The 25,171-nt window shown below is 45.6% G+C and overlaps 1 protein-coding gene across 1 annotated transcript in view; it reads left to right on the top strand.

The window, feature by feature from the left end:
• The window catches only part of adgrb3 (adhesion G protein-coupled receptor B3), a 147,198-nt gene extending 122,536 nt beyond the window's left edge, over positions 1–24,662 (top strand). Inside the window, exons 19-30 of the mRNA XM_076286523.1 lie at positions 7,452–7,602; positions 11,136–11,205; positions 11,625–11,691; positions 12,456–12,541; positions 13,166–13,264; positions 13,881–14,052; positions 14,904–14,999; positions 16,287–16,326; positions 19,309–20,012; positions 20,471–20,506; positions 21,189–21,293; positions 24,466–24,662. Coding sequence (XP_076142638.1) covers positions 7,452–7,602; positions 11,136–11,205; positions 11,625–11,691; positions 12,456–12,541; positions 13,166–13,264; positions 13,881–14,052; positions 14,904–14,999; positions 16,287–16,326; positions 19,309–20,012; positions 20,471–20,506; positions 21,189–21,293; positions 24,466–24,654 — 1,815 coding nt within the window. The 3' untranslated portion in view covers positions 24,655–24,662. The remainder of the gene's footprint in view (positions 1–7,451; positions 7,603–11,135; positions 11,206–11,624; positions 11,692–12,455; positions 12,542–13,165; positions 13,265–13,880; positions 14,053–14,903; positions 15,000–16,286; positions 16,327–19,308; positions 20,013–20,470; positions 20,507–21,188; positions 21,294–24,465) is intronic.
• Positions 24,663–25,171: the final 509 nt, after the last annotated feature.

The following is a 25,171-nucleotide window of genomic DNA, read 5'->3' as shown; positions in this document are numbered from 1 at the left end:
CTTTGCTAAATCTGGCTAATGGGGCTTAATCCATGTCAGGTGACTACAGCATGCCAGAGCTCTGTTCAGGGTGTTGTTAAGCGGTGTGTTTGAGTCAGAAAGACTTCTCAGCTCTAATGGAAGGATATTTAAAGGCCTTTGCAGTGGATGTATTATTAACTCCAGTTTGGCTGTTTGTAGTTAAGAGGTCTCTAGATTCATTACACTTTAAAGCCTTGCCGTGTTTTTCTGATGTGCGTTTGTAACATCTACATTTTGGAGGTCATGCTGTGTTTTAAGTTTGGTCTGAGAGAACTGAGAGCGTATGAATGTTGTCACTCGTTTATGGATGTGTTGACCAAAAAAAAAGAACCCGTGTTCTCTGGGGGGCTTGGAAATCAGTGTTCGAAACCAATAGGCTAACTCGCTATTTGCATGTTTCATTTTTTCCAAAGGATATTTGATTTCTGTGGTATGAATAAGTAATGTGTTATATCACAAGGCCAACGCTTTACTAGATGTCCTGGAGAAAAGTGAAATGTACTCGTCTCTTCCAGCACCACAACATTAATACTTAAGGCTGTTCGCTCTTTCATAAGTAGGCACAACAGTGTCAGCTGTGGTTTCTCATAGGAAGGCAAGTTGTTCTGAAAAACCTGCCTGGGATGTGATTTTGTGATATTACAGATGAAGGGGGTTCCTTTCCTTTCCTCCCTTTATGTCACATGTTTACTATCAATCTAGGCCCTAAAGAAATGTATAGGTGTTCTTATGAATAATTTGTGGTGTAAAGTGCCCTTTTGCTTTTCCTGTAGTGGGTTGTTGTGCTGTGATGGCAACATTCACCCTCACAGGACTGGTAACATATTTGTCATGAATGATAACAGTGATGGGGAAGACAGAATTTATATGGACACAAACATCCTAGAGCATGCCTTGGATGTACTCCATCAGAGGTGGATTGCCATTGCATTCATCTTTGGTTAGTTTAGTTCATATTCATGAGTATGTTAATGCAGGTGTACAGAACAGGTATAGGATAGGTACGACAGGCGAAAAAGGAGTATCAACGGACTGACATTGTGTGCAGTACTTCAGTCTCTAAGAGACCTGTGTGCTGTTCATGGAGTACTCCCGGAGGGCACAATTAAAAGCTCATTGTTTGTTCCGGTTAGAGTAAAAAGCTTTCAAGATGGGCCTGAGAGGGTTTTTGAAGCCCACAATTATTAGACAAAAGCCTTTTTGGAATTTGGATTCGGAGTGGCAGAATTGTTAGAAGCAGCGGGATGCAGGTGCTTTTTCGCAGCTGTTAAATGTTGGAGACGAGGTTTAGTTGCTTATGAAGTGAGGGAGGTGGCTCTGTTTTTCAGGACATAAACTCCTCTTGAGAAGGTACGAAGGTGAGAGGCCATTAGTTCCTGCGTTCCTATCCTCTCAGCCACTCAACAGTGAGAATGCAATGTTGATGTGTGAAGATGAGACAAACTCAACCACTGTTGTGCCTCCTTTTGTGACTAACAGTGCTATGCTGGTGGGTCAATTATTAATTCAGTATTATGCATTGCTGCAATGCTGTGCCACTGCACCGCATGTGTCTTTTGGTGAGGAAGTACAGTGGCAAAATGCAACAACATCTTTGCTATGATTTTTCGTTTTGTCGAACATATGGTGAACGACGGATTGCAATTCCCTGGCGTGTGCACCTCGTCACGTTTTTTTTTTTTTTATGTGTTGGCTTTGCCCCGTGGGCCGTTTCAAATATAGTTGCCCCTGCAATCAACAGTTCTATTTATAGCGTCCCGGAAATGCTTTAAACTCAGACTAAATCCTCCCCAGGAGGCGTCCCCAGGCCCATCCGAGCGAAAAAGCAGAGATGCAGTACACATACTATCAGATAACACGCCATGAAACACAGGGGGGAGAGGAGAAGAGAGAGGAGGAGAGAGGAGAGGAGAGAGAGAGGAGAGAAGAGAGAGGAGGAGAGAGGAGAGTACTCTCCATAATCAGAGGCGGTATGCCAGGCCCCTCCCTGGCCTACCAATGCAGAATGTGCCAGCATGATGAATGCTTTTTAAAGACCGCGGGGGTGAGCTGAATGTATTCCTCCCCTTTCTCGAGGTTGCTTCTTGTGGCAAAGGGAATATTAGGAGTAGGGGTAGAAGGGAAGAGGGGGGGACTGTATTTTTTTATGATCTTTAGATCCATACCTGCATTTTTATTTCTGAGTAAGACCACTGTCTTGTAGTTCAAGAGGTGAGCGATGAATAAATCAGCAGCATACGTTGGAGAACACAGTGTTAACATAGCTTTAGGTCCCCTGATGGTGCTCTACAGGATATACACATTGATTTAGTTAAACATTAAACAGCAGAAGCGCCATTGTTAAACCCCTTAGCCAAAACATACAGTGTAGGTTGACTGGGGTTACCCTCACACAACCTTTTAGTGTGTGTCACCTAGTTCTGGCCTTGGTGCAGTCACTTTGAATGTAGGCCTATTAATACATCTATATCTACCAATGTTTGTGTTCATGATGGCTTGCTATGTGTTACTTTCACACACACACACACACACACACACACAGAAAGGGAAAGTGAAAGATGGTGGTAGGAGGTAGCATGGAGGTAGATATTTTTGACAGATCAGAAGAGACAGTCTCACCCCATGTGAGTGGGTGTTGTTTTGTGTGGGTAGTGCAAGCGCATTGCGGAAAGTTTTGAAATGACATAGCCAGCCACATTTTATATCAATCCAGCTTGATGGCTTTCAAAATGTTTCATAGAACCACTGCCATTTCTCCCCTTTTGATGCAAGGTGATGCAGCGTTTTCAGCTCACTGAAAAGGGAAATGGACAATAAAAACACGGTAAAAGCCTGTAAAATAGGAAAACGCAACAGGCTTCTTTGACAGCAGTGTTTAGACGGCATTGTCATTCACATAAGTGTCAATATTTGTGATTTTTGCACAGCGCTTTTCTACCTGATGCTTATGTGAATACAGGGCCTTCATCCAAGACTGAGTGCAGTGGCTGACTTATAATGTGGAACGATTTGTCCAATTCAGCCTGAATGCACCATTTCATCAGATGATAGTTCAAATCTATGCAGATGACAGTAATACAGCTACAGTGTATTTTAAACTATTCACAGTAAATTCAGTTGGGACAGTCTAAATGACAGTGTAAATGAATTAGTCTTTCATGTTATCCTGAGTGACGCCCAGATGTACATTAGCATGCGTACATACATACGCACATCCATACATACATGCATACATGAGTACACACATGCGTATAGACCTGCTCAGATATGTTGTATCTTAAAGGCTGGTTCCAAACTAAACAACACCAAGGACAGATGTAGAAGAGGAGATTGATGTTGGTTGCAACTGTTCGCAAAAACACAATAGCACACACAATGAAGACATCAATTCTGAAGCACAATATCAAGAGAAGTTATGTAAGGGGAGAAGTACTGGAACACGATCCATGCTGTTATTTTAGTCCATGCAGCCTATTTGTCCTGATTTGTAAACGATTAGATAATTCCCCGGTGGAGTGCAGGGAAACACATAGAAAAAAATATTGAAACAATATCTGTGCAAATCCTTCTTCGTTGCAGATGGACTCTTTCCATACACTATTATGGAAGATGTTTCTCAGCATTTAAATATGACCCGTACAATCAGCCACAAATGCACTGCCACACTTGAGCCAGTGCTTTAAATGATTCAATCCGTATAGTTCCATCCAAGTGCCCCAACAAGGATGTTTTGTTCCCATGCTACCCAGCCTTCTTCCCAGCAGCCCCTGCATCATGCAGCCATCTTGGCTGCTGCGCCTTTCTCCTTGAATGGACAATCCAGCCTCAGCCCTGTATGCTATCCTTGCTGTATGCTAAAGCCCTGACTTCTCCCAGCAGAGCTACAGTACAGTGCATGCACATATTATGTATGCGCATCTCCAGAAGACATAATTAGGTGTAGTGATAGTATGCAGTATGTCTGCCTCTCCATGCTTTCTGTTTGCTTTTTTTCCCTTTTCTTTTTCTTGTTTCCCTCTCTTTTTTGTTTTCTTTTCCTCCGCGGTTTTCTTTTCCTCCTTCTGCAGTCATCATTGTTGACTAGTGTTTACGTGCAGGAGGGCACGGCTTGCAGCCACCAGCCACACACCAGCAGCTAATTGGTCTATATCTCCAACCCTAACCCATATTTGGCATATGTTTTTCAACCCTAACTCTTATTTGTTTGCTAGCTTCAGCTATTAAAGGAGACTGTTACACACACACACAGACAAACATATCCTTCCTCCATCTGACGTCAGCCTTGCAGTATGCTCTTTACCTCCTATCCCTTGTTTCCATGGATACAGACTCGCTGGGCTCGACGTCTCCTGGCAATTTGCCTTTGTAAAGGGCAACGTGCACTCTGGATTCCAACTAAGTCCTTACAGCATCAGCAAACACCCCCCCCCCACCACCACCACCCCAAACCTCCAACCTCATCACCCCCCCCCCCCCCCCCACCACCACCATCACCACCCCAAACCTCCAACCTCATCACCCCCTCCCCCCCACCTCACCCAGCCCTCCTGGCCTCACGTCTATGCAGTGTCATCTCTCCACGCGATACTAAGGTGCTTTGGCCATGTCACAGCTTAGCAGGGAGGGAGAGCGACCCTGCACCACTAAAGCTGTCTTTAACATCTGTAGCTACGGCACGGTGCTTCATCACACGTCCGTGGTTTTTCACAGTCCTCTGTGGATCGCTCACGGTTGGAATATCTGCGTTTTGCAAGACTGAAATGTGCTGTAAAAGCTTAATCGATGATCATGGGCAATTAGAAGGAGAAGAATGCTACTCTGATGCGAGTTGCTGTAAGCCGAATCGTTTCTCTTTTTTTTGTTATCTGTGTGAAAGAACTTTTTTTTGCTAAGCCTGGGTGTGTGGGTCAGGACAGGGTGCCTTGTGCGCATGGTCTATCGCCTAGTTCAGCTTGGCAAGAGCCGACAGAATATATTCCCAACCACATACACTGCTCCTCAACCCCATCATCTCAACTTCAACCCCACATCCTCAGCAAGAGGACATTTCACACACTACGGTGGCCCCGCTGTGGCAAAAAAGAGTATTGGAGAGACAAAAATTGCTTTGACTTTTGTTTGTGTGAAATGAGACCCCCACTGTGTGTGGTAACCAACATGGCAGTCGTGGCTCTTCTGTCAGTCTGGCTTGGCAATTGATGCTGCCTCATTGTACCCGTCTTTCTTTGAGCTTGGCAAGTGAGACTGTGGCTGCTGCTGATATAGCTGTGGGTGTTATTGGAGAATCAAGGTTCATAGGAACATCTGGACCGTAGTTTTAAAGTCTTCCATTGGGTGCACGAACATGAAAAGCACATAAAAGGCAGCAAATAAGCAGTAAACGGTGACGTTCTCATCCCATCCTGTTGTAGATAGGCTTGATTTGATCACTTCCATGCTAATTTTCTTGTTGATAATAGCATTCATACAGGATTTGCACGCTCCAAAAATGTATTTTTCTGTTGTTTTTTCCACCCATCATTTTGTATTACCCAAGAGCAAAGGGAATGAACAGCAGGGTGGATGGAGCAGCGTTCTCCACAAACAGGAAGGAACTCAGACAGCCGTGTGTGTGCTGCAGAAATGAGAGGATGTTAATTAGACCGCCAATCTCAAGCATCTGTCAAAAAAATGTATTATCAGATTTCGCTTTCATCTGCTTCTCACCAAATAAAGCAACAAACAATTCAGTGCACAGCAATTTCAGGAGTCAGCCCAGTTTCACTACTCTACTTAGGTCATATAATGTCAATTGAGAGAGCCAGAAGACCACTAGTATCTTGGGAATCTTGATATTAATCATCACCCCTCAAGATGGATTGTTGGGTCATTCGCACCTGATGTTACCTGGGTCAGTAGGTGGAACTGGAGAATTGGGTCCATCACCAGAGAGATGAAATGTGTTACTGTGAGACATAAGCTTTATATAACAGATAGGTTATGCAACGCAGGACATACAAAAAACCCCAGCTCACAGGCTGTGTACAGATGATCGTACAGAAACCCATCTGACAGCAATCTCATTTGAATTACTTTGAATAAGAGAGTATTGCGTTATTTTGGTAAACAGCTAATTTAAATGTACTTACCCAACCCCCCCTCCCTTTTCCCTCATCCCCATAAACAAGCTCTTGCACACACGCTTTCATTTGCTGTTGTGGTGTTTTTGTACATTTCCAAATGCATTTAGACTTATTACAGGTGCATCACAGTCCATCACAGGAAAGCCGCGGCTATCTTTATAATGGAATCTGTAATGCAAGTGATGTTATCAGAAGTTCAGGTGCAATAAACACAAACAAACCAACAAACAAGCAAACAGGAAAAGGACAGATTGCATGCGTCTCCTCCCTACGTCCATATCTTTTAATTCATTTGGTGCTTAGAGTTGCTTTAAAATGTACCATGATTACATAGTGGAAAAAATTGAGCTTTTTGTACAGTGTATTGCAGATCTGCATAATGTATATCACCTGCAAAATGTAGGCCTTGTTGAGATTAGTTATAATTTTCAAAAATTATATTACTTTTTATTGTTCAGTGCAGACATAAAACCCTGTAAATGTTTTTTGAGGCTGTCTGTGTTTGTCATTTAACATGGCTCAAAACGGCTCCTCACCACCTCTGCAGCATGTAATTGGCTGATCACTGGTTAGCGTGAAGACAAGGTTAAGGCTCTTTTTGAAATGTAAACCAGCTAGGATGCACCGGAAGGATCCACTGCCAGTTCGGCCGGGGTGGTTTTGTTTTTTCTTTTTTTTTTTTTTTTTTTTTTGACATTTCTTTGTCATGGCAGTCTCGTCATTGCTCTGGGGACTGTGAATCTTTGGTAATTCTGTCCCTCCCTCCCTCCCTCTCACCGCCTCCGCCCCCCACCCCACCCCCGTCTTCTCCACCCACACCCAGCCAGTCGAAGAAGCATGACCTTGGTTCACGTGGCTGGCAGCACTGCCTTGCATACAGATGAAAGCTGGCGCAAAAGCAAAGCAAAGTAGCCGAGGCGGCCTGTAGCTTTTTGCCCAAAGAAACGGCTCCTCCAAGTGAAGTCGAGTGTCTCGGAGATGTAGCGTTAGCATGATAGCTAAGCGTTTATAATGCTGAGGCCAGATTTGTCTTATCTGTGCTGCTATCTGGTTGTGTTGTTATGGTCAGAAACTCAGAAACTAGCTGAGGGGACACCAGACACTGCGTGTCTCTCAGGAAAACAAAAGCCTGTGATTAGTGGGCTGTTCTTTGGCATGGACCTTCAGCTTCCAATACTTTAATCACCAGAATTTTCCATTAGCATTTTTCAGAGACTAATATTGTTCCCTTCAGTCAGTGTGTTTCAGGGTTAGTGTCCGGCGAGCAAAGCCCAGTTTTTAATGCCCGTTCTCTCTGCCCCCCAACAGGGTGTCTGCACGATGACGACAGCCTTTCTGCACTTCTTCTTCCTGGCGTCCTTCTGCTGGGTCCTGACGGAGGCGTGGCAGTCCTACATGGCTGTCACGGGGAAGGTGCGGACCAGACTCATCCGCAAACGCTTCCTCTGTCTGGGATGGGGTACGTGCTGGTTATTTTGTTATTATCCTGTTGTTGTTGTTGTTGTTGGCTCTCCATTCTCTGAGTCTTACTCAGTCTCAACTAGGGGATCTGTGCGTTTGCTTTGCTATGGCTGTAAAACATCACCGAAACACTTATTTGAGTGGTAAAATATCCTGCTATTTGGCTGCTGAATCAGGTCTCTCAATCCATCATTCGGCCAAAAGGCAAAATAGATGCCTTTTGGCCGAATGATAGAGCCAAGGCTCAATTTTCAATGGTCGCTAATTCACCTCTGGCACCATATTACTGAATTCTGGTGGTGGAGCGGAAATCATTATTAGTGTCTATAATGGGTATATTGGCATGGCACGCACAAACATGGTTCTTTGTCAAACCGAAGGCAGCCACGTAGGCAGAATTAGATATTAGCCGCACGTAATGACACAACCACTTCAGTCATAGAGGTCTTGGAGGGTCACAAGAGTGTGGACTGGCGCTGCATTTGGACTTTGAGAAGAAAAAAAAATGAAGCCATCTTGACGTTTATTAGATTTCGACAAAGAGGTTTTGTTGACATTAATGACATGCTCTTTGATTATGCAAGCAGCTTTAGGGCTGTCTCACCGTAAAACCACTCTACTTTCATCTGCATGTTGAACAGCATTGGGCTAAACGAGCGTAATGAACCAGTATTGATTGTCCAACAGCACCAGTCACGGCTCTGTCTGGAGTGGAACTGCCTGCGTCAGTGGGAAACCGAGTATGTTGCGCTTGGGTCTGCATTATGGTCCAGATTGACGGGAAGATATAGGGAGGGGGGAAAAGCAAAAGGGCCTTTTACTACAGCTGTCTCCATAGGCTTAGTAGGTCAACATGTTCTGCCCTTTTCATTGGATTCATCCGTCTGCACCCAAATCTGAGGGGCTATTACTTATGGGCACTTCAGAACGTCTCTCTCTCTCTCTCTTTCCCGCTCTCTTTCTCTATCCTCTCTTTCTCTCTCAATCTTGCGGACTTGCAGCCCCTCAAAAAAAAAAATCAAATTGATTGGAAAAGTGCTAACATTCATTCTTCTAGTTACCTAGCAACAAACAAGGCTCAGTCTCCGTCATGACTCTGCTCTGCTGCAGGCTGGGGGAAAAAAAGAAAAAATACAAGAGACAAAGCGTACTGAATAAAAATTATTGCCTATTTCACTTATCTAACTGCTCGATGTGACATTAGCTGTTCATACCTGCTATAACCAGTTGAATGGTTTTAATGCAGCTATAATTCATTCAAATATGTAATTAAAGTGTAAGGTCATTTGTAAGTCATTGAATTGCAATCATTATTTTATTTGCACTTAGCATAATTGAACGTATTTCATAATTATGCACTAAAATCCCAGAAATCTGCTGGAGGAGAAGGAAGATAAGAACAAGGAGAGAAAGGGAGAAATTAACTTGTTGCCTAATCTTCTCTTTGACACATGACAACCGTTGCTAAGCAGGCTATTGGTGCGGGTGCAGAAGACAGCGTCATCGTCGGGCATGTCCTCCAGTCTAGCCTACTGCATCCTGCCCCATGCACTGAGCAGAGCAGGAAAAGACTGCTTTTGGGCCTAACTGCCAAACACTTTCTAAATAATATTAATCATGCTTTTCTTCAAATCCCAAATCAATGTGGGGGATAAACAATTGTTTGTGAACAATGCCCAATTTCCCCACTTGGACAGGATTTGTCATGCACAGGTATTCACAATAGATCAATCAGCTCGGCTAACCAGCATCCGTGTAATGCTGAGCTGAGGGAGTGATTTTTGCTGGTCCCAACATCATCCACAATGCTAAACAGCCGCAGACCTCACACCGTCCAGTCTCACTCATATGCACAGGACAGAAACATTTACAGGTCCATAAATACATTTTGGACGTATTTCCTCCCTCTTTCCAAATGATATCACCAGTCCTCGCCTCTCCTCCGGGTCTTATTTGTCTCTGCTCACCTGTGCGGATATTAAAAGTGACCTTTCTGTGAAATGCTCCACTGCTAGCGTGTGCCCTGCAATGCGCTACCTCAGACTCTGTGCTGATTTATGCCGAGAGCTGGCCACATTAACATGGCCTTTTCCTCCACAGCGCCGCCCGCAAGGGGAAGAGGGAGTGGGATAGAGGCAGGAGGAGATGGAGGCGAGGTTGCCATAGAGAAGGGGGGGGGGAGGGGGCGAGCCTGGAGGATGACCACTGGGCTTCCCGGTGAGCCGACCGCATCAATAAATCCCTCCAGCTGCATCTTGCCAAGGAGGTGTTAATATTCCGAGCATAACGGCAGAGAAAGAGAGGGAGAGAGAGAGAGAGAGAGAGAGAGAGAGAGAGAGAGACTCGAGGGTGGAATGAGAAGCTTTCATAACGGGTGGCCAGTGTGTGCATGCTGGGGAGTCCAGCAGTGGAGGAGCAGCCCATGTGCCGCAGTGAGAGAATAGAAGAAGAGAGGAGGTGGACAAGGAGTCCAGGAGGTAGCAGCCCATGTGCCGCAGTGAGAGCAGAAGAGAGGAGGCGGAGAAGGCTCTGAGGAGAGCCCATGTTGCCAAGAGTCGGCCCACCATGCTCTTATTGTTATTAGTATGTTTTTATTGTCTTGTTTAGAGTCGGCCCACCATGCTCTTATTGTTATTAGTATGTTTTTATTGTCTTGTTTTTGGCAGGACGTTGCCTGCCGGGCTGTGTTGGGCTTGTTTCGGCAATCAGCAACGATTAAGACTATTGTACTTTTGTGTCTCTCGCGCCAACACAAGCACACAGGGGTCTTCTACACCAGAGGGCATGGGGGATGGAGGGCTATAGATATCAGAGCTGTAGATAAACCAATAGAGATGGTAAAAGGGAAATCAGGCTGAAAATTACAGGGAGGAGAGTCCATGGACTGCTCCTTGGACTCTTAGAGATTAAGGCCAGTGTGCAATGAACGGGACAAACACAACGGCTTTGCACACATCCACACAGAGAGCTGAAGTCCAGAGTTTATTTTTACTACTGTGTTATGTACAGTAAGCAAGGCTCAAGGCAGACCAATGCTCAACTGAGATATTGGTCTGGGCCCTATCAATTCATTCATTAGAAAGCTAAGCTTGCACATTAGACTTACAGGATCCTGATGGAAGTAAAGCAAGCACATCTTTGTTGTCAATGAAGGGTTTAAAGGCAATTGTTTTTTTTAAACAAAATACACTGAGATTGTTTAAGTCTACACGACACGAGTCTGACACGACCTGTGGAAGCCATTGGTTGTGTACAAAAGAACCTCAGTGGTGTTTTTCTGTCATCATCATATCAAGTCTGCCCCATATCAGATAAACGCTTGTGATTGGCCAGACAGATTTCCGCTGGGCGAAAAATATGTTTGAATAGGAGGGGAGCCAGACAGATATGCCAGAGCAAATGAGATGAAATGAGCTCTCAGATTCGTCTGGCTCCCAGACTAGTGTTATGTATTTATGTATTTGTCAACTTGTGTAATGGCGTATAAATAGCAGCATGCTAATTGTCTAATTGCTGCCTTTCTCTCAACAGGACTCCCAGCTTTGGTAGTGGCCATCTCCATGGGTTTCACGAAGGCCAAAGGCTATGGGACACCTCAATAGTAAGAGCACTTCCCTCAGTCCTCCCCACTGTCCTTGGATGTGAAATATTTAGCGAAACAAATGGCGGACTCTGCACAACAAACTCTCCCAAACAACATCAGCTCTAAATAATCCCTGAAGGGCCTGCGTGATGCTTTTCTGGGGCCCAATTTTCTCCTGAGTTGTGTCCCTGAAGGCTTTCTAGAGAATAAACAATGTTTTAAGTTCTCCTCTGCTATTTTTTTTCCTTTTCCCTACCCTCATCTCTATAGAAAGCGCTCATCTGAAACCACAACATATGGCTGCTTTCCCCTGACACTGGGAGATAATACAACTGTATGCAGCCGTGCACCATTAACTTAATGCTCTGTGTTAATTTTTATGGAGCCTCTGCTGATATCTGACTTTTATTTTCCCTTTTTCTTGATTTTTCCCACAGCTGTTGGCTTTCACTGGAAGGAGGACTCCTCTACGCGTTTGTCGGACCAGCGGCTGCCGTGGTTCTGGTCAGTAACGTCTGTCCTCACCGGCCTTCACGTCTTTTCTGCTGTTATAGGACTAAATTATTTAGTTGACGATCCCCCGGTGCAATGGGATAGACACACCATAAAGCAGACAGGGGTGTTGTAAATGTGTAGTTTGGCGCGTGTGACGCCAGTGCTTTGCTGACACAGCCGTTGTCATAGCGGTAGATGTAACTGACAAGTTTTGCCTTCTGAAGGACCTCTAATCTGCTAACATAATAACATTTCATATACTGAGTGTAGTATTCCTTTGTATACAGGTACAAGAAAAGAGAAATCTACTTCTCAAAATCAATTTTGTTTTATTTGAAGGACCAGTATAACCTTCAGCGCTAAAGTGAAATAGTCAGATACCCTAAAGCCTGACTGTTCTTCCAGTAACCAGTATCATCATGGATGGTAGGAGGGAAAGGATGTTGGTTAGTGGGTTAATCTGACACAAGGGTTCGACTTTCACTGCAGTGCAGCGTTGTTCAAAATAAAAGGCTGTTTGTGCTGGTTTGTCCTCATAAAATAAGTGTGATGTGTTTGAAATTAAATGTCACACACATAAGCCAGCCTGGAAAACGGGGAGGTCACAGTAGTATAGTGGGGATAGAACGAGACTGGGGCCCGAGGGGACTTGACCTTCATTGTTGAGTGAAAGAGGAGAGGAGTGTCGGCTTTCCTCGTTTGTTTGTTTGTTTGTTTGTCTGTCTGTTTGTTTGTTTGTCTAATGGAGAGTGTGTCTGTGGCTGCCTCAACAGGTCAACATGGTGATCGGCATCCTAGTGTTCAACAAACTGGTGTCCAGAGATGGAATCCTGGACAAGAAGCTGAAGCACAGAGCCGGGTAAGAGCCTAGTGTAGATGCTGAGGGCGCCGTGTCAGACAAATGTGCCACCCACAGCATCTGCTGCCCAGTCACCCCGCCAAACCTCCACACAACCTCCGCGCTCGGTCACTCAGTTACTCACCCACACATACACACTTATGCTACGCACACACAGCCACTCACATAAAGACAAAGTGTACACACACACACACACACACAGAGATATCAACAAAACAAACACCGGTGTGCGTAAACACACAGGATCACACAAATCTAGCTTGTCTTCAAAGGCACTAGATGAAGAGGCCCAGTTCTTCTGAACATGTGGAGAGAATTAATAAAAGAAAGGAGAGAAAAGAAAGAGGTCACGCTTCCCTGGGAGAGATGCCGCATCTTTCTTTTGGCAGAATCAGAACAGGCTGAAAGTACTTAACGGCCCCTCATTGAGACTGTCTGCTAATATGCATAATCTGATGCACAGCCCTCGAGCTGGCTGACAGATTTTCTCCCCCCACTCCCCCTCCACTCAACCCCCCTACTCACACACCCCAAAAAACAGAATGTCTTTTCAATTTGATGTAGTTGTGATTTTTTCCCCCTGTCTTTCTTACAAGCGTTCCTGTTGTGCTTGTTGCTTCGCAGGCAGATGAGCGAGCCTCATACAGGATTAACTCTCAAATGTGCCAAGTGTGGGGTCGTCTCCACAACCGCTTTATCAGCAACCACGGCCAGCAACGCCATGTAAGTGCTCGGGCCATGTCTTGGGGAATCAATAAGATTATGTTGCGAAAGCTGTCGTGTGTGTGTGTGTGTGTGTGTGTGTGTGTGTGTGTGTGTGTGTGTGTGTGTGTGTGTGTTTGTGTGTTTCCCACCCAGAGAGACGGCGAGATTACAAAAGGTGTGAAAGGAACAGTTGGTAGGCGCCTGAGTTTCACATTCTTTGTTGACGACGGGCTAAAAATAGATGAAAACAGGAATAGACGACGTGCCAGACCTAAAAAAAAAGGCAGATACTACTTGACTAGGTCACTGCATGTGTAGATTGACCTTGCAGAATGTGGCCTTCAGAGAAGTGTGTAGGCAGTGTTTTTAGTCACTTTGAGTGCCTATGAAGCGCTATAGTAATGCAAGTTGTTGTTGTTGTTTTTTTTGTTGTTGTTGTTGTTGTCGTCACGGTCACTTTGACTACACACTTTGCATCTGGTTGCGTCTTCAGTATTCATTTGCTGTCAATAAAAGTGCCCTCTTTTACAGTTATTTGCTCCTATTTGTTGTTTACATTATTGGTTTCTCTCTCTGTCTGCCTCTCCGACCACCTCCTCCTCCTCTTCATCCTCCTCCTCCTCCTCTTCCCCAGGGCGTCTCTATGGAGCTCCTGTGTGGTCCTGCCCCTGTTGGCTCTGACCTGGATGTCGGCCGTGCTTGCCATGACGGACAAGCGCTCCATTCTCTTTCAGATCCTGTTCGCCGTCTTCGACTCCCTGCAGGGCTTCGTCATCGTGATGGTCCACTGCATCCTGAGGAGAGAGGTGCGACACTGGCCCAGACCAGACCTATCATGATCCGTGCCCATCGGGGTCACCGGGGGGGGGGGTTTGAGCCTGGCTGGCCAGTGGGGGTCACGGCTCACCGGCTGGCCCGTATTTACACGTTAACATCGCTCCCTCTCCGTCTCTCGGCTAATCCCTCTTATCCTGCCCGACTTCCGCACTTACCCCCGCTGGGTTTGGCCACGGCCCCCCGGGGTAGTCCGGCTAGCGAGACAAGCTGGAAGTACTTAAATCCCTGAATTAATCCCTAGTGTTTCACCCGGTCCTGTTTGATTTGGTGTTTGTTGACAAATGCTCTTTAGTCTATCTCTCATCCCCCCACCTCACCCCCACCTTTCCCCACACTCACATACAGAAACACACACACACACACACACACACACACACACACACACACACACACACACACACACACACACACACACACACACACACACACAGAGATACACATAAAATGTATAATGCAGCCTGACAGGTGTTAAGGTACAGTACATTGTTTGGGGAAGGATTAAAGTGTTACATTTGCGTGTTCCAGAAAATGTGGTTAATCTGAGGATTTTATTAAAGCTACTCTTAGATATCCAGAAGGAAAAGGGTGAAAAATAGGACAGCTCACTGATTATCCCCCCCCCAAAAAAAAAAAAGATGGTAGTGGTCACAGACAGATATCCATGAGAGACTCGGGGATGTAAGAGGTTAGACGGACTGCGCTGTTTAATCGTGATCATGCTCTTGTGATCATGCTGAAGTGAGTTCATTTTTAATGATCCTAAGAGAATCTAAGATGGAGAGACATTTTTTGTCATTTTATTTTTTGTTTAATCCCACAGGTCCAAGATGCCTTCAGATGTCGACTCCGGAACTGCCAGGACCCAATGAACGCGGATGCCACTGGAACCTTCCCTAATGGCCATGCGCAGATTATGGTAAGGGTGTCAAGCTAGTGCCATGAGTATTTTTTTCTCTGCGGATTTGATTAGGCAAAGAAGGATACTGCAATAGTCTTTCTTTTTATTTTTCCGCGGAGCTGTAACTAGGGAGAGTGGAGAAATCCCATTAGAGATGATGGAGGTGTTTATGAGGTGCATCCCAGATCATCTTCTGTAAAGCGTGGAAGTAATTTAAGTGAACGTAATGCACAGTCCATTATTAATGATACTCTTAATTCTTTCCACATAATCCTTTGACCTCCATTTAACATGATCCCCTAATGCAATTCATCATTGCTTTTATTTAGTGCAATGCCTCTTTTCCCCCCTCGGTTCGGGCTTTGTTGTTTTAGCAATAGTTGTTTTCCAGCCCAGGCCTTTGCCTGAACTTTAATTACATGGTGTATAATCACTCTTCCTTGTAATAGACGACACCAATTTACCCCCTGATTTTCTATGGCTGATGCACAGATCTGGAGAGCAGGGGTTGGGAGACTGAAACTGCGTCATCACATTTCACATAGTTTCATTTCATCTTCAGCAGCAGCAATCTGCCCTCCCTCCCGCCAATCTCTCCCCACACGTCCTCGGGCCTAATAAAACAGCAGCACACACACACACACACACCACACACACACACACACCACACACCACACACACACTATAACCCCGGAAATGCAATGGGGGAAAGTGCTTGATATCACAAAGTGGCAGTGGCGAATAATCGCCCGTGATCTGCTATTCACATCCTAATGTCCCTTTGATAGGAGCGATTTTCGCTGCCGAGATTTGAAAGTGCTCTCAACGTCCCCCCCCACCCACCCACCCGCTCGAATCACCTCACCCATCCCGCCTGTTTGCCTGGCAGCCTGATTGTGTGCCCGGCTGACTGTCGCTCTAGTGGCGCGGTGGCACATTAGCAGCCGGCCTCGTTGACGTGTTGTTGAAAGGAAGCTCGGGGACGCTGGAGCGGTCCGACAGGCTCTGGGGGGACGTGAGGCAGGCAGGCAGACCAACTGAAACAATTACAGAACGAAAACCCTCCGAGGCATGGGAGGGGGAAATTGTTGACAGGCAGCATGGCAAACAAAGAAATGTCCTAGTTTTCAAATAGTAATTATCTGAAATAGAAGGAGAGGGGAAAAAGGGAAAGCAAATAGAAAATGGCTGGACTTCTTCAGATTTGTTTGTCTTTTTCTTAACGTTTCCAGAGCCTATTGTGCTCTGGCTGTTAATTATTATTAATAATTAATCATGTTTTGTTTTTGTGTTTCTACTTTACAGACCGACTTTGAGAAAGACGTCGACATCGCCTGTCGATCAGGTAAGAAACAGATGGCACCATATTAATGAGTGTCTAATTGCCTCGCCTCTCACGGTCCAAAAATAGGCTGCAACCATGGAGAGAGTATCCCAAGCTGCCCAGAAGAACTACAATGCCCATAAGGCCCTGTGTGTTAATCAAAAAACAGAATTTAGTATGAATGTAGCTCAAGGCTTTTCTGGAGAGGAGCTTTCATGAGGTGTTATAGGGAAACAATATATGACATTTTAAACTGTGGGTTCAGATTCTGAAAGCTAGTAAGTTTGATTATTATTTTAAAAAAGTCTACTTGTAGTTTCTCTAATGAAAACAATTAAGGCAAATTATCATTTAACTGCCAACTCGTAGGCGAATTTCCTGTGAAGAAAATGTCATGATATCAAAATGCATTTATACTTCCAAAGCTTTAGCTCTTCCCCACATGTGTAACATGTCCCCATGTACTTTATTCTGCTTGGGAAGGATTAATTACCGTACTCATGATAATAGTCATTATGTCTTTGTACCCCCACTCTGTTTCCCCTCTCACCATAGCTGCACTTAGCCAGTAGGAAATGAGCTTGTCGACTCTTTGTTAAGGGGAAAGCTTCTTAGTTGCGTTTTCTTTTTTTTGATTCCTAACGTAATTGTCCCGAGTGTCCCGGATTGCACTGAGTCATTGGCACTAATTATGTTTTGAAACTAACAACACCCTCGACTGATTCATGCTTCGCTTTGCCCCCCTCCGTCAAACGAATCAGCCCCATGCCAGTCAAACGGCATCTGTAGCTACTCGAGCTGCCGCCCTGCTTTTGGAGTCACCCTAGTGCAGTGTTGAGGGGGAGCTTAGGCTGAATAGTAGGTGAAGCATTTGGAGGTTCGGAGTGCATTAGTCTGAGTTTTCCGCTGAGTCCCCTCGTGAAGAGCCGCTTGTAGAGAGACACTCAGGGGGTCAGCGGTGCCCGGCGCGGGCCATGTGTTGTGAGCAGTGAGGTTGAAATGACAGATGGGCAGTCATCATTGCCTTCGTTATCTCCACTGAGCCAGGTGGGACTTGACAAACCCTCCCATAATTCCACTTCGTTTGCTGTTCCCAGGAAGGGACCTCTTCAAATGCAACACGCTATTTAACCATTCGATAAGAAGCACATTACTGCGATGCTTGTATTAAGTAAGCACACAGTGCTGACATTGTAGGTTACATTTATAATGTCCACTCGCTTGGCAAATCTTCAATAGTTGACAAGCAATGCTGCCCCTGATAGCCACGTGAATGGGTTTTGAACGGGTCCTTTATAACCTTGTGCAACTATCAGAATCTGGCATCACTTAAAATAGACTGACCACACGTGCCTCCCTATAAGGCCACAGATGGACCTGCGTGTGAGCGGCTCTAGAAGATGCTGGTGCGTTCACCGAGCGAAGGCAGGCATCCACCCAGTTCTTATGCCAGTCGGAGGAGTCAGTGGTGGTGGTGGTGGGGTGCCCACTGTGACCCGATTGGCAAAAGAGTTCTGTCCGCTGAGTTCAGTCCACTGCCACTTGGTGCCATCTCCCCAGTGCCAAGAGAGAGAGAGAGAGCGCAGCCTGAGCCAGACTGGAGAGGGAGGATTGGGGTAGGGGAGGTCAGAATCTTGTGCAGCTCGGGATGAATAAAACATTTCTGGGTGCACAGAGCCGCTCTAAGGTCATCTATGGACCAGAGGCACACCACAGACCCTTGGTGTAGATTTATAGTTTATGCTTGTTACGAAAACAGACTTCAAGTTATCCTGGGGATTTTGTTTGGTCTATTACCATGTAATGGCAGGATTATGCCAAATCTACATTTTAGTGTGTGACAGTTGACATTTAGCACTGTGTAATTGACTCTGAATTGAATCACCTTAACATGAAGGTTTTGACAGACCACGAAAAAAGGGTTCTAAAAGTGATTTGGTCCACATTTCACGTTGACAATGAACTAATGTCTGTCTCTGGGTCAGAGCGTATTATTCATTGTTCATCGCTTGTTGTTGTCGTCTTTTGTTTTATTTCTCATGTGACGCAAGTTTCTACGTGGCGTGTCAGTTCCTCTCAAAGGCCAACCTGTTGTTAAATGGATTCCCAGAATGTCCACATCTTCTCGGCTGCCCTTCGCTGGCTTGTCCAGCTGTGTTTGCACAAGGGACAAGGCACTTATTTGGACAGCAAACAACAAACACAGGCATTGGATCAGAGGGGTTTTTTTTCCGCTGACCTTCCGCTCTCCTTGCAGACTATTTTCTGAATAGCAGTTGTCATTCCCCTCAGGTTTAGTTGCCAAAGATTAAAATGGGCTCCCAAACCACTCAATAGTACAGTACAAGCAGCCCTTACTGCAAGTTGCCATATATTTCATTTAGTTTTGTTTCATTTCATTTTTTTACCAGACAGTTAAAAGTTTTGTCTCTTTGTCTTTTATCTGAGGTTCTGCAAGGTGTCGAGAGAACAACAATAGCACAACTCAGCCCAGTCTAGAACTTATCACAGCCGTTGGCATTGCAATGCCTTATAGACTCACAATCCAAATTTCACATTAACTTTTCTCTTTCAGTACTGTTAGGCATTGGAATCTAATGTTTCATTATTGATTGCATGCCTTTCATCTGGCCAAAGACATTAGGTGGGGAAATGTATCAATAACTCCACTTGATCATTTGAAAAGAATACTTAGCATTTTAGTCAAGGGTAGGAGTGAAACCTTGTGGGAAATTTTTGGAACCTCTTTGGATCGTCTCATTTGACTCAGTAACACATGCAGTTATTCATGATCCAGGAATCAATGGGCAATCTCCCCAAACGAAAAGAAAGCACCAACTTGAAACGACTCATCTCAAGGATGCTGTTGGTTCAGTTCCCAAGCTTTAACTAACGCACCACTCCTCCACCTTGTGTTCTCTCTCTCTCTCTCTCTCTCTCTCTCTCTATCTCTATCTCTCTCTATCTCTCTCTCTCTCTCTCTCCTCCTCTCTGTTCCCGCAGCGCTCCACAAGGACATGGGCTCGTGCCGCGCAGCCACCATCACCGGCACGCTGTCGCGCATCTCCCTCAACGACGAGGAGGAGGACGGCAAGGCTCCGGAGGGCCTCAACTACTCCACGCTGCCGGGCAACATCATGTCCAAGGTGATCATCCAGCCGCCGTCGGGGCTCCACATGTCCATGGGCGGACTGGGCGACCTGGGCGACGGCACGGGCGACATGCGGCGCACCGTCTACCTGTGCACAGACGACGCGCTGCGCCACAGCGAGCAGGACATGGCCAGCCACGAGATGGGCAGCCACTCACCGCAGGGCGCCATGGAGACCGACTACATCGTCATGCCCAGGGCGTCGGCGGCCGCTGCAGCTGCAGCAGCGGCGGCGGCGGCGTCCGGCTCGGCCGGCAGCATGCCCACTCTGATCAAGGAGGAGAGCAACAAGATGAACATCCCCATGGAGGCGCTGGGCCAGCACGAGCGCATGATGCCGCACTACAAGGTGGGGCCCGACTTTGGCATGGGCCCCATGGGCATGGAGCACGTGGGCATGAGCCCCGAGCAGCAGTTCCCGCCACCGCCCGAGCACATGCAGAACCTGCCCTTTGAGCCGCGCACCGCCGTCAAGAACTTCCTGGCCGAGATGGAGGAGAGCGGAGGCCTGTCCAGAAGCGAGACGGGCTCCACCATATCCATGAGCTCTCTAGAGGTGAGCTGACCGTCATCAGCAGACCGCAAACACTACGTGCTAGCTCTCCGTACATGGATTAAGCCTAGTCCTATCCTAAAAGAAAACTTCTAAAAAATCTCAATTGAAAGAAAGCTTTTAGTCCAGGACTAGGCTAAACTGGCCATATACTGTAGCTATAAGCTCTGTATCTCTAAGCCCCAATTATCCTTGACTTCTTAAAAAGAGTTTGGACATAAGTGATCATAGAGGTGGGAAAGCACTGATTCTGAGCACGTTTCTCTAAATTCTCCTTTAATATTCATGAGGAAGATGCAAATCCTAATGGCTGCAGTGAAATACTTGGATGAAACTCATATTCAGATCCCTGAAACATCCCAATAGGTTGCTTGAAAAGGGGGCTCTGTAAGAGAAAGTGGACTGCATGTAGTCAAAGTGACTGCGTTAATCTGCTGCTGTTTATGTCTCTCTCTCTACAGAGAAGGAAGTCGCGCTATTCGGAGCTGGACTTTGAGGTGAGTGGAACATCTGTTGGACAGCTCCATGATTCAGACTCTCTTTCTTTTTGTTTGTTAGATGGTGAAGGGCCATTTGTTGCATCTTGGATTTGCCCTTTAATTTACTACTATTTTGTGTAGCACTTAAGCTTATTGAACTAACGTGGCGTTGACACAGGGGGAGATTTATGGAGGCCCTGTGTTGTTAGAGTAAAAGCAATGCTGTCAGCTGCAACACTTAGCAACCCATCCTCATTCTCTCCTTCATCCATGGACTCCATCTCCAAACGCTAGGCTTTTAGTTGTCAAGGGCACAGCGGAGTTCTGGAAAAGTCACTTTCTTAGTTAAAAAATAAGAGCAAAAAAAATGTTTTTATTTTTCACTTTTGCTCTTTCAATCTGTTTTTTTAACACAACTAGGAGATGTTGAAGACAGCTTTAATTAGCAGAAGTCTGATTCCTCCAGTAAATTAGATGTGGGAGATGAGTTTCAGCAAAGTGTAAAATTAATGTTAGCACTTTAGCGCGACAGAGAGAGTGGGGGGTATGGGGCTTGATTGGCGTGCTGCCATCCGAAGCCATTGGAACAAGTAGATGTGGGGGGAGGGGTTAAAGGAGGAGGAGGGGGGGTGGATGAAGAGGAAGTTGCATTTGTAGTCTTGGCCTCCTCTCTAAGACCAGAAAACCCTTGCTATTACAGAAAGTCATGCACACCAGGAAAAGACACATGGAGCTGTTCCAGGAACTGAATCAGAAATTTCAAACCCTGGACCGTTTTCGAGACATACCAAATATGGGCAGCATGGTGAGTAAAAGGAAATGAGCAAGAAGAAGGGGGGAGGGGGTTGGGGTGGTGGATGGGTAGGGGGGGGTGGGGGGGGTTGGTGCGGGTGGATCAATGACTGTATATACCACAGTCATTGGGGTGGATGGGTGGGTTGAGAAGGGTAGGGTGTTGGTAGGATCTGCTGGTCAATTAGTGGGGCCAGACCTTAGACCCATATTTAGACTTCCGCTCCCCACTGCATCTCTCCCTGACAGCAGGAAGTGAGTGATTGAAGGGCCTTAATAGCCACCCTGCCAGCGTATTCATGTGGAAGAATAGCCTGTGTTCAGCATGTGCTCTGAGCACTCGGAGGAGGAAGAGGGCCAAGAGGAGGAGAGAGAGAGGGAAGAAAAGGGTCCAAGAGAGGGAAAGAGAGGGAGAGAGTTTCAGCAGGAAGTGGAAAAAAAAGATTGAGGTGGAGAAAGAAGGGGGAAGAAGGTTTTCTAGAGTCAGAAGTACTTAGATCACTCATTCTCCTCAAAGCACAGTCATTCAAACGCTGCACCCATTTACCTTGAGACATGTTTTCTGTTGATTTGATCTATTTTAATTTCTTCAATTAATTCTCCAGCTAACCATTGCTTGGTGGATGCATGGCAAATATATACGATCTCTTGTATAACCACGCTGATCCATATCTGAGAGAGCATGTCTTTAGTCCCTGCACCCCAAAGTGTGCAGTCGATCAAAGCATGCTTTATTGCACTCAGCATCCTCAGTAGACACATTTTGCTTTGTTTATCCACCACGACAGACTGAGGTTGAGTTCAGCTTCAGATTGTTCAAAGCGTTGACAACTATTCACATTGCTCACTGGGTCCTATGCTTTATGGTCGCTTTAATAAACTGTTGACTGCATTACTTTGATGACGGAGCAGTTGTAGGCATGAATTGACAGACACATATAAAGCGCTTTCAGACATACGTGTAAGACCGGAGGTTCTGCCAATGTTAAACGGTGGGGCCGTATATCTGAACGACATAACCGGTCATATGGAAGTCCGAATTTACCCGGTGTTTATACTACTCCCCCCCTAGTATTTCCTCCGGACATTATGTAAATGTGCTGTGTCTGAACGAGGAGTAGAACATGCGGTTAAAGTGAGAGGGCGTGTTGGTGACGTTTCTTTCGTGCGTCCATGTGGTTAGATCTGACTTAAATGCCAGTGTTATGATGGAGTGGCGTCCAGAAAATCTCCGACCTGGAAAGATGCAGACATCACGGAGCTACTGTCCATGAGGGCATACAACATTTTGATAGAACACATGAAGGGAACGGCACATTGTAGCCTACAACTGCATGGCAAGGCCAAACGAATTCAAAAGACTGTGCGAGATAAGCAGAAGGCGCTGAAAAGGCAGTAGCCTACAGCGACGTCGTTGACGACAATAACAGGAGTATTTAATAAATTGTTAGCCAACACGGTTTTCTGTTCATTGATAGCCTTCCTTCTTATGACCTGCTGAGCTCGCAGATATTTGTTGAGCATATATGCCTAGAGAAAATGAAAACAAAGAAAACCCAACTTTGTTCCAAGCTCCTTAATGCAATAGACACATGGGGAGAGGATGCTATTGGAAAAAATAAACCATGAAAAAACGAACAACTTCACTGTTATGTTAGTATTTTGTTTGTTGCTTAAAAACGTTGTATGATGGCCTTGAAGTCTTGAGTTAGCCTGCTGAATTGGCTGGTAGCCTACCATAAAGTTTGTGCATGCTCTCTCTCTCCAACACAAACCAGATTTGGGGTTCTATAGCCAAGTAATTCTGGTACATGACGTTGAAAACAGATAAATGTGTTTATTCGAAGCACACATACAAATACTGTAGGTCAATTTCAAGTGCACACTTACGTGACTAGCCTACTCCAAGTATTAGCCTACGCACAATAGATTTCTCTTCTTTAGCCTACATAATGCATAGGCTACACTTTGTAAACAAAAAGCAGCTGTGACAGACAGCGGCCGCATATATTCTGCGTCATGTCTCGCATCTTGTGAACTCTACAAGCCCCCACCCCTCACTCGACAACCACACGGAGATTCTGTAATGTGCGTGTATGTCGTTCACACATACGTCCGTATAAGGTCAGTATATGGTCTGCAGGTTAGCATCATATCTGAATCATCCGAAGGGTAGGACCTCCGTTTGACAAACCTCTGCATATACTCCGGAGGTTATATCTGAAAGCGCTTACAAACACTCATGGCATACAAACACACACACACACACACACACACACACACACACACACTCATGGCATACAAACACACAAACCCACACCCATGGCACAAACACACACACACACACACACACACATACACACTCACACTCTCTCTCCATGGAAATGCAGTCAGAACCACTGTGCCCTCTTGGCTGCATGCTCTCGTCGCCCACTCACATTTCAATCAGCTCCGGCACAGAATGTCATTTCCCGCTTGTTGCTTGGTAACTACCACAAGGACACTTGCTGGAGGAACGCTAACGGAGGCCCAGATTTATGAGGAGAGCCGCAGATACAGACAGTCTATCAGCAGCAAGCACCGATGGGGCTGCTCTCTGTCTCGTCTGTTATCTACCAAGACAGTGTCCACAAATGAAGACGAGCATAGTGCAACACATGTCTGTTTTTTTGTTTTGTTGTTGTTTTTTTTCTTTCAGGAAGACAAATTGGCAATGCAGAAATATGAGCAACAAGTTAGGATTGAAGCCGTAGATTCTACAGTAGTGGCAGTGATAAGATAACACATGAATGACGATGCGGTGTTGTTAGCTTACACGCAATTGTTTCCATGACAACGTACCATATATATATATATATATGGTAGTGCATATGCTCAGTGGGGTTTGCAACTACTGTGGTTTTGAATTGCTTTAATGTTCTACAATTTAGTTCTGGTTAGGGTAGACAAAGGGTAATTCTAGAGCAGCTGATTCACCATGAGACCAGCTAATTCTAGCTAATTATTTTTGGTGTTATTTTTGGTATATGACATCTGGATTTGACATTTGGTAAGACCAGATGGAGAGATTGTTTTAAAAAAAAGCCATTTCCTACACCCAGTTGTTGTTGTCAGCAGTGAGAGCTGATAGAGAGGTTTGAATTTTCACCTGAGCCATGTGCCTGTGTCCATCTGCTCATCCGCAGGACAAAACAATGCCAAACAAGAACCCGTGGGAGAGCTACAACCCTACCTGCGAATACCAGAACTACGCCACCATGAATGTACTAGACCCCGACCACAAGGATACTCTGGAGATGACCGCGGCTGAGTGGGAGAAGTGTGTCAACCTTCCACTGGACGTCCAGGAGGGCGACTTCCAAACGGAAGTGTAGAACGACGCCAAGGAGAGGGGGCGAGAAGGGGGGTCCGTGGGCTCGCCCGTGCAAGGCAAGGAGAGACAGAGAGAGAGAGAGACGTAAACCACGACAACCCAGGAAGTGAGAAAAAGGAGAACGAGATGTATTTTGCACTTGAATGGACTATCCTTGCGGCCCCGGTAGACATATCTGGATCTAAGGACTATGGCAGGGACATTATGTGCCAATAAGATTTTAAAAAAAAGAGGAGAGGGGAAAAAAACTATTAAAAAATCTAAACAAAACAAAACAAAATAAAAAAGACATCAGTGTTTCTTTTTTGTATTCTCACTAGTGTGCTTCGTGGGGGCAGCCAGGTGTACAAATATTTACCATCATGTGTTTCAAAGTACCCGTGGAAAGAATTTGGCTTCGAAAAAAAAAGGTCGCCTTTCAAGGTGAAACCTTCAAAAACGCAAAAACGACCCACTGCGTGTTAACCACAGCTTCGCCGGGTTTAGTGTCCATTTGAAAATGAAACTGGACATGAACC

Source organism: Alosa pseudoharengus, unplaced genomic scaffold, assembly GCF_046254945.1.
Source record: "Alosa pseudoharengus isolate Yale_2024_CS ecotype anadromous, Long Island Sound unplaced genomic scaffold, YU_APseudo_1.1 YU_APseudo_1.1_scf_15, whole genome shotgun sequence".
Classification (NCBI taxonomy): domain Eukaryota; kingdom Metazoa; phylum Chordata; class Actinopteri; order Clupeiformes; family Clupeidae; genus Alosa; species Alosa pseudoharengus.
Note: the sequence above shows the minus strand (reverse complement) of the source record. Positions and strands in the feature narration are given on the sequence as shown.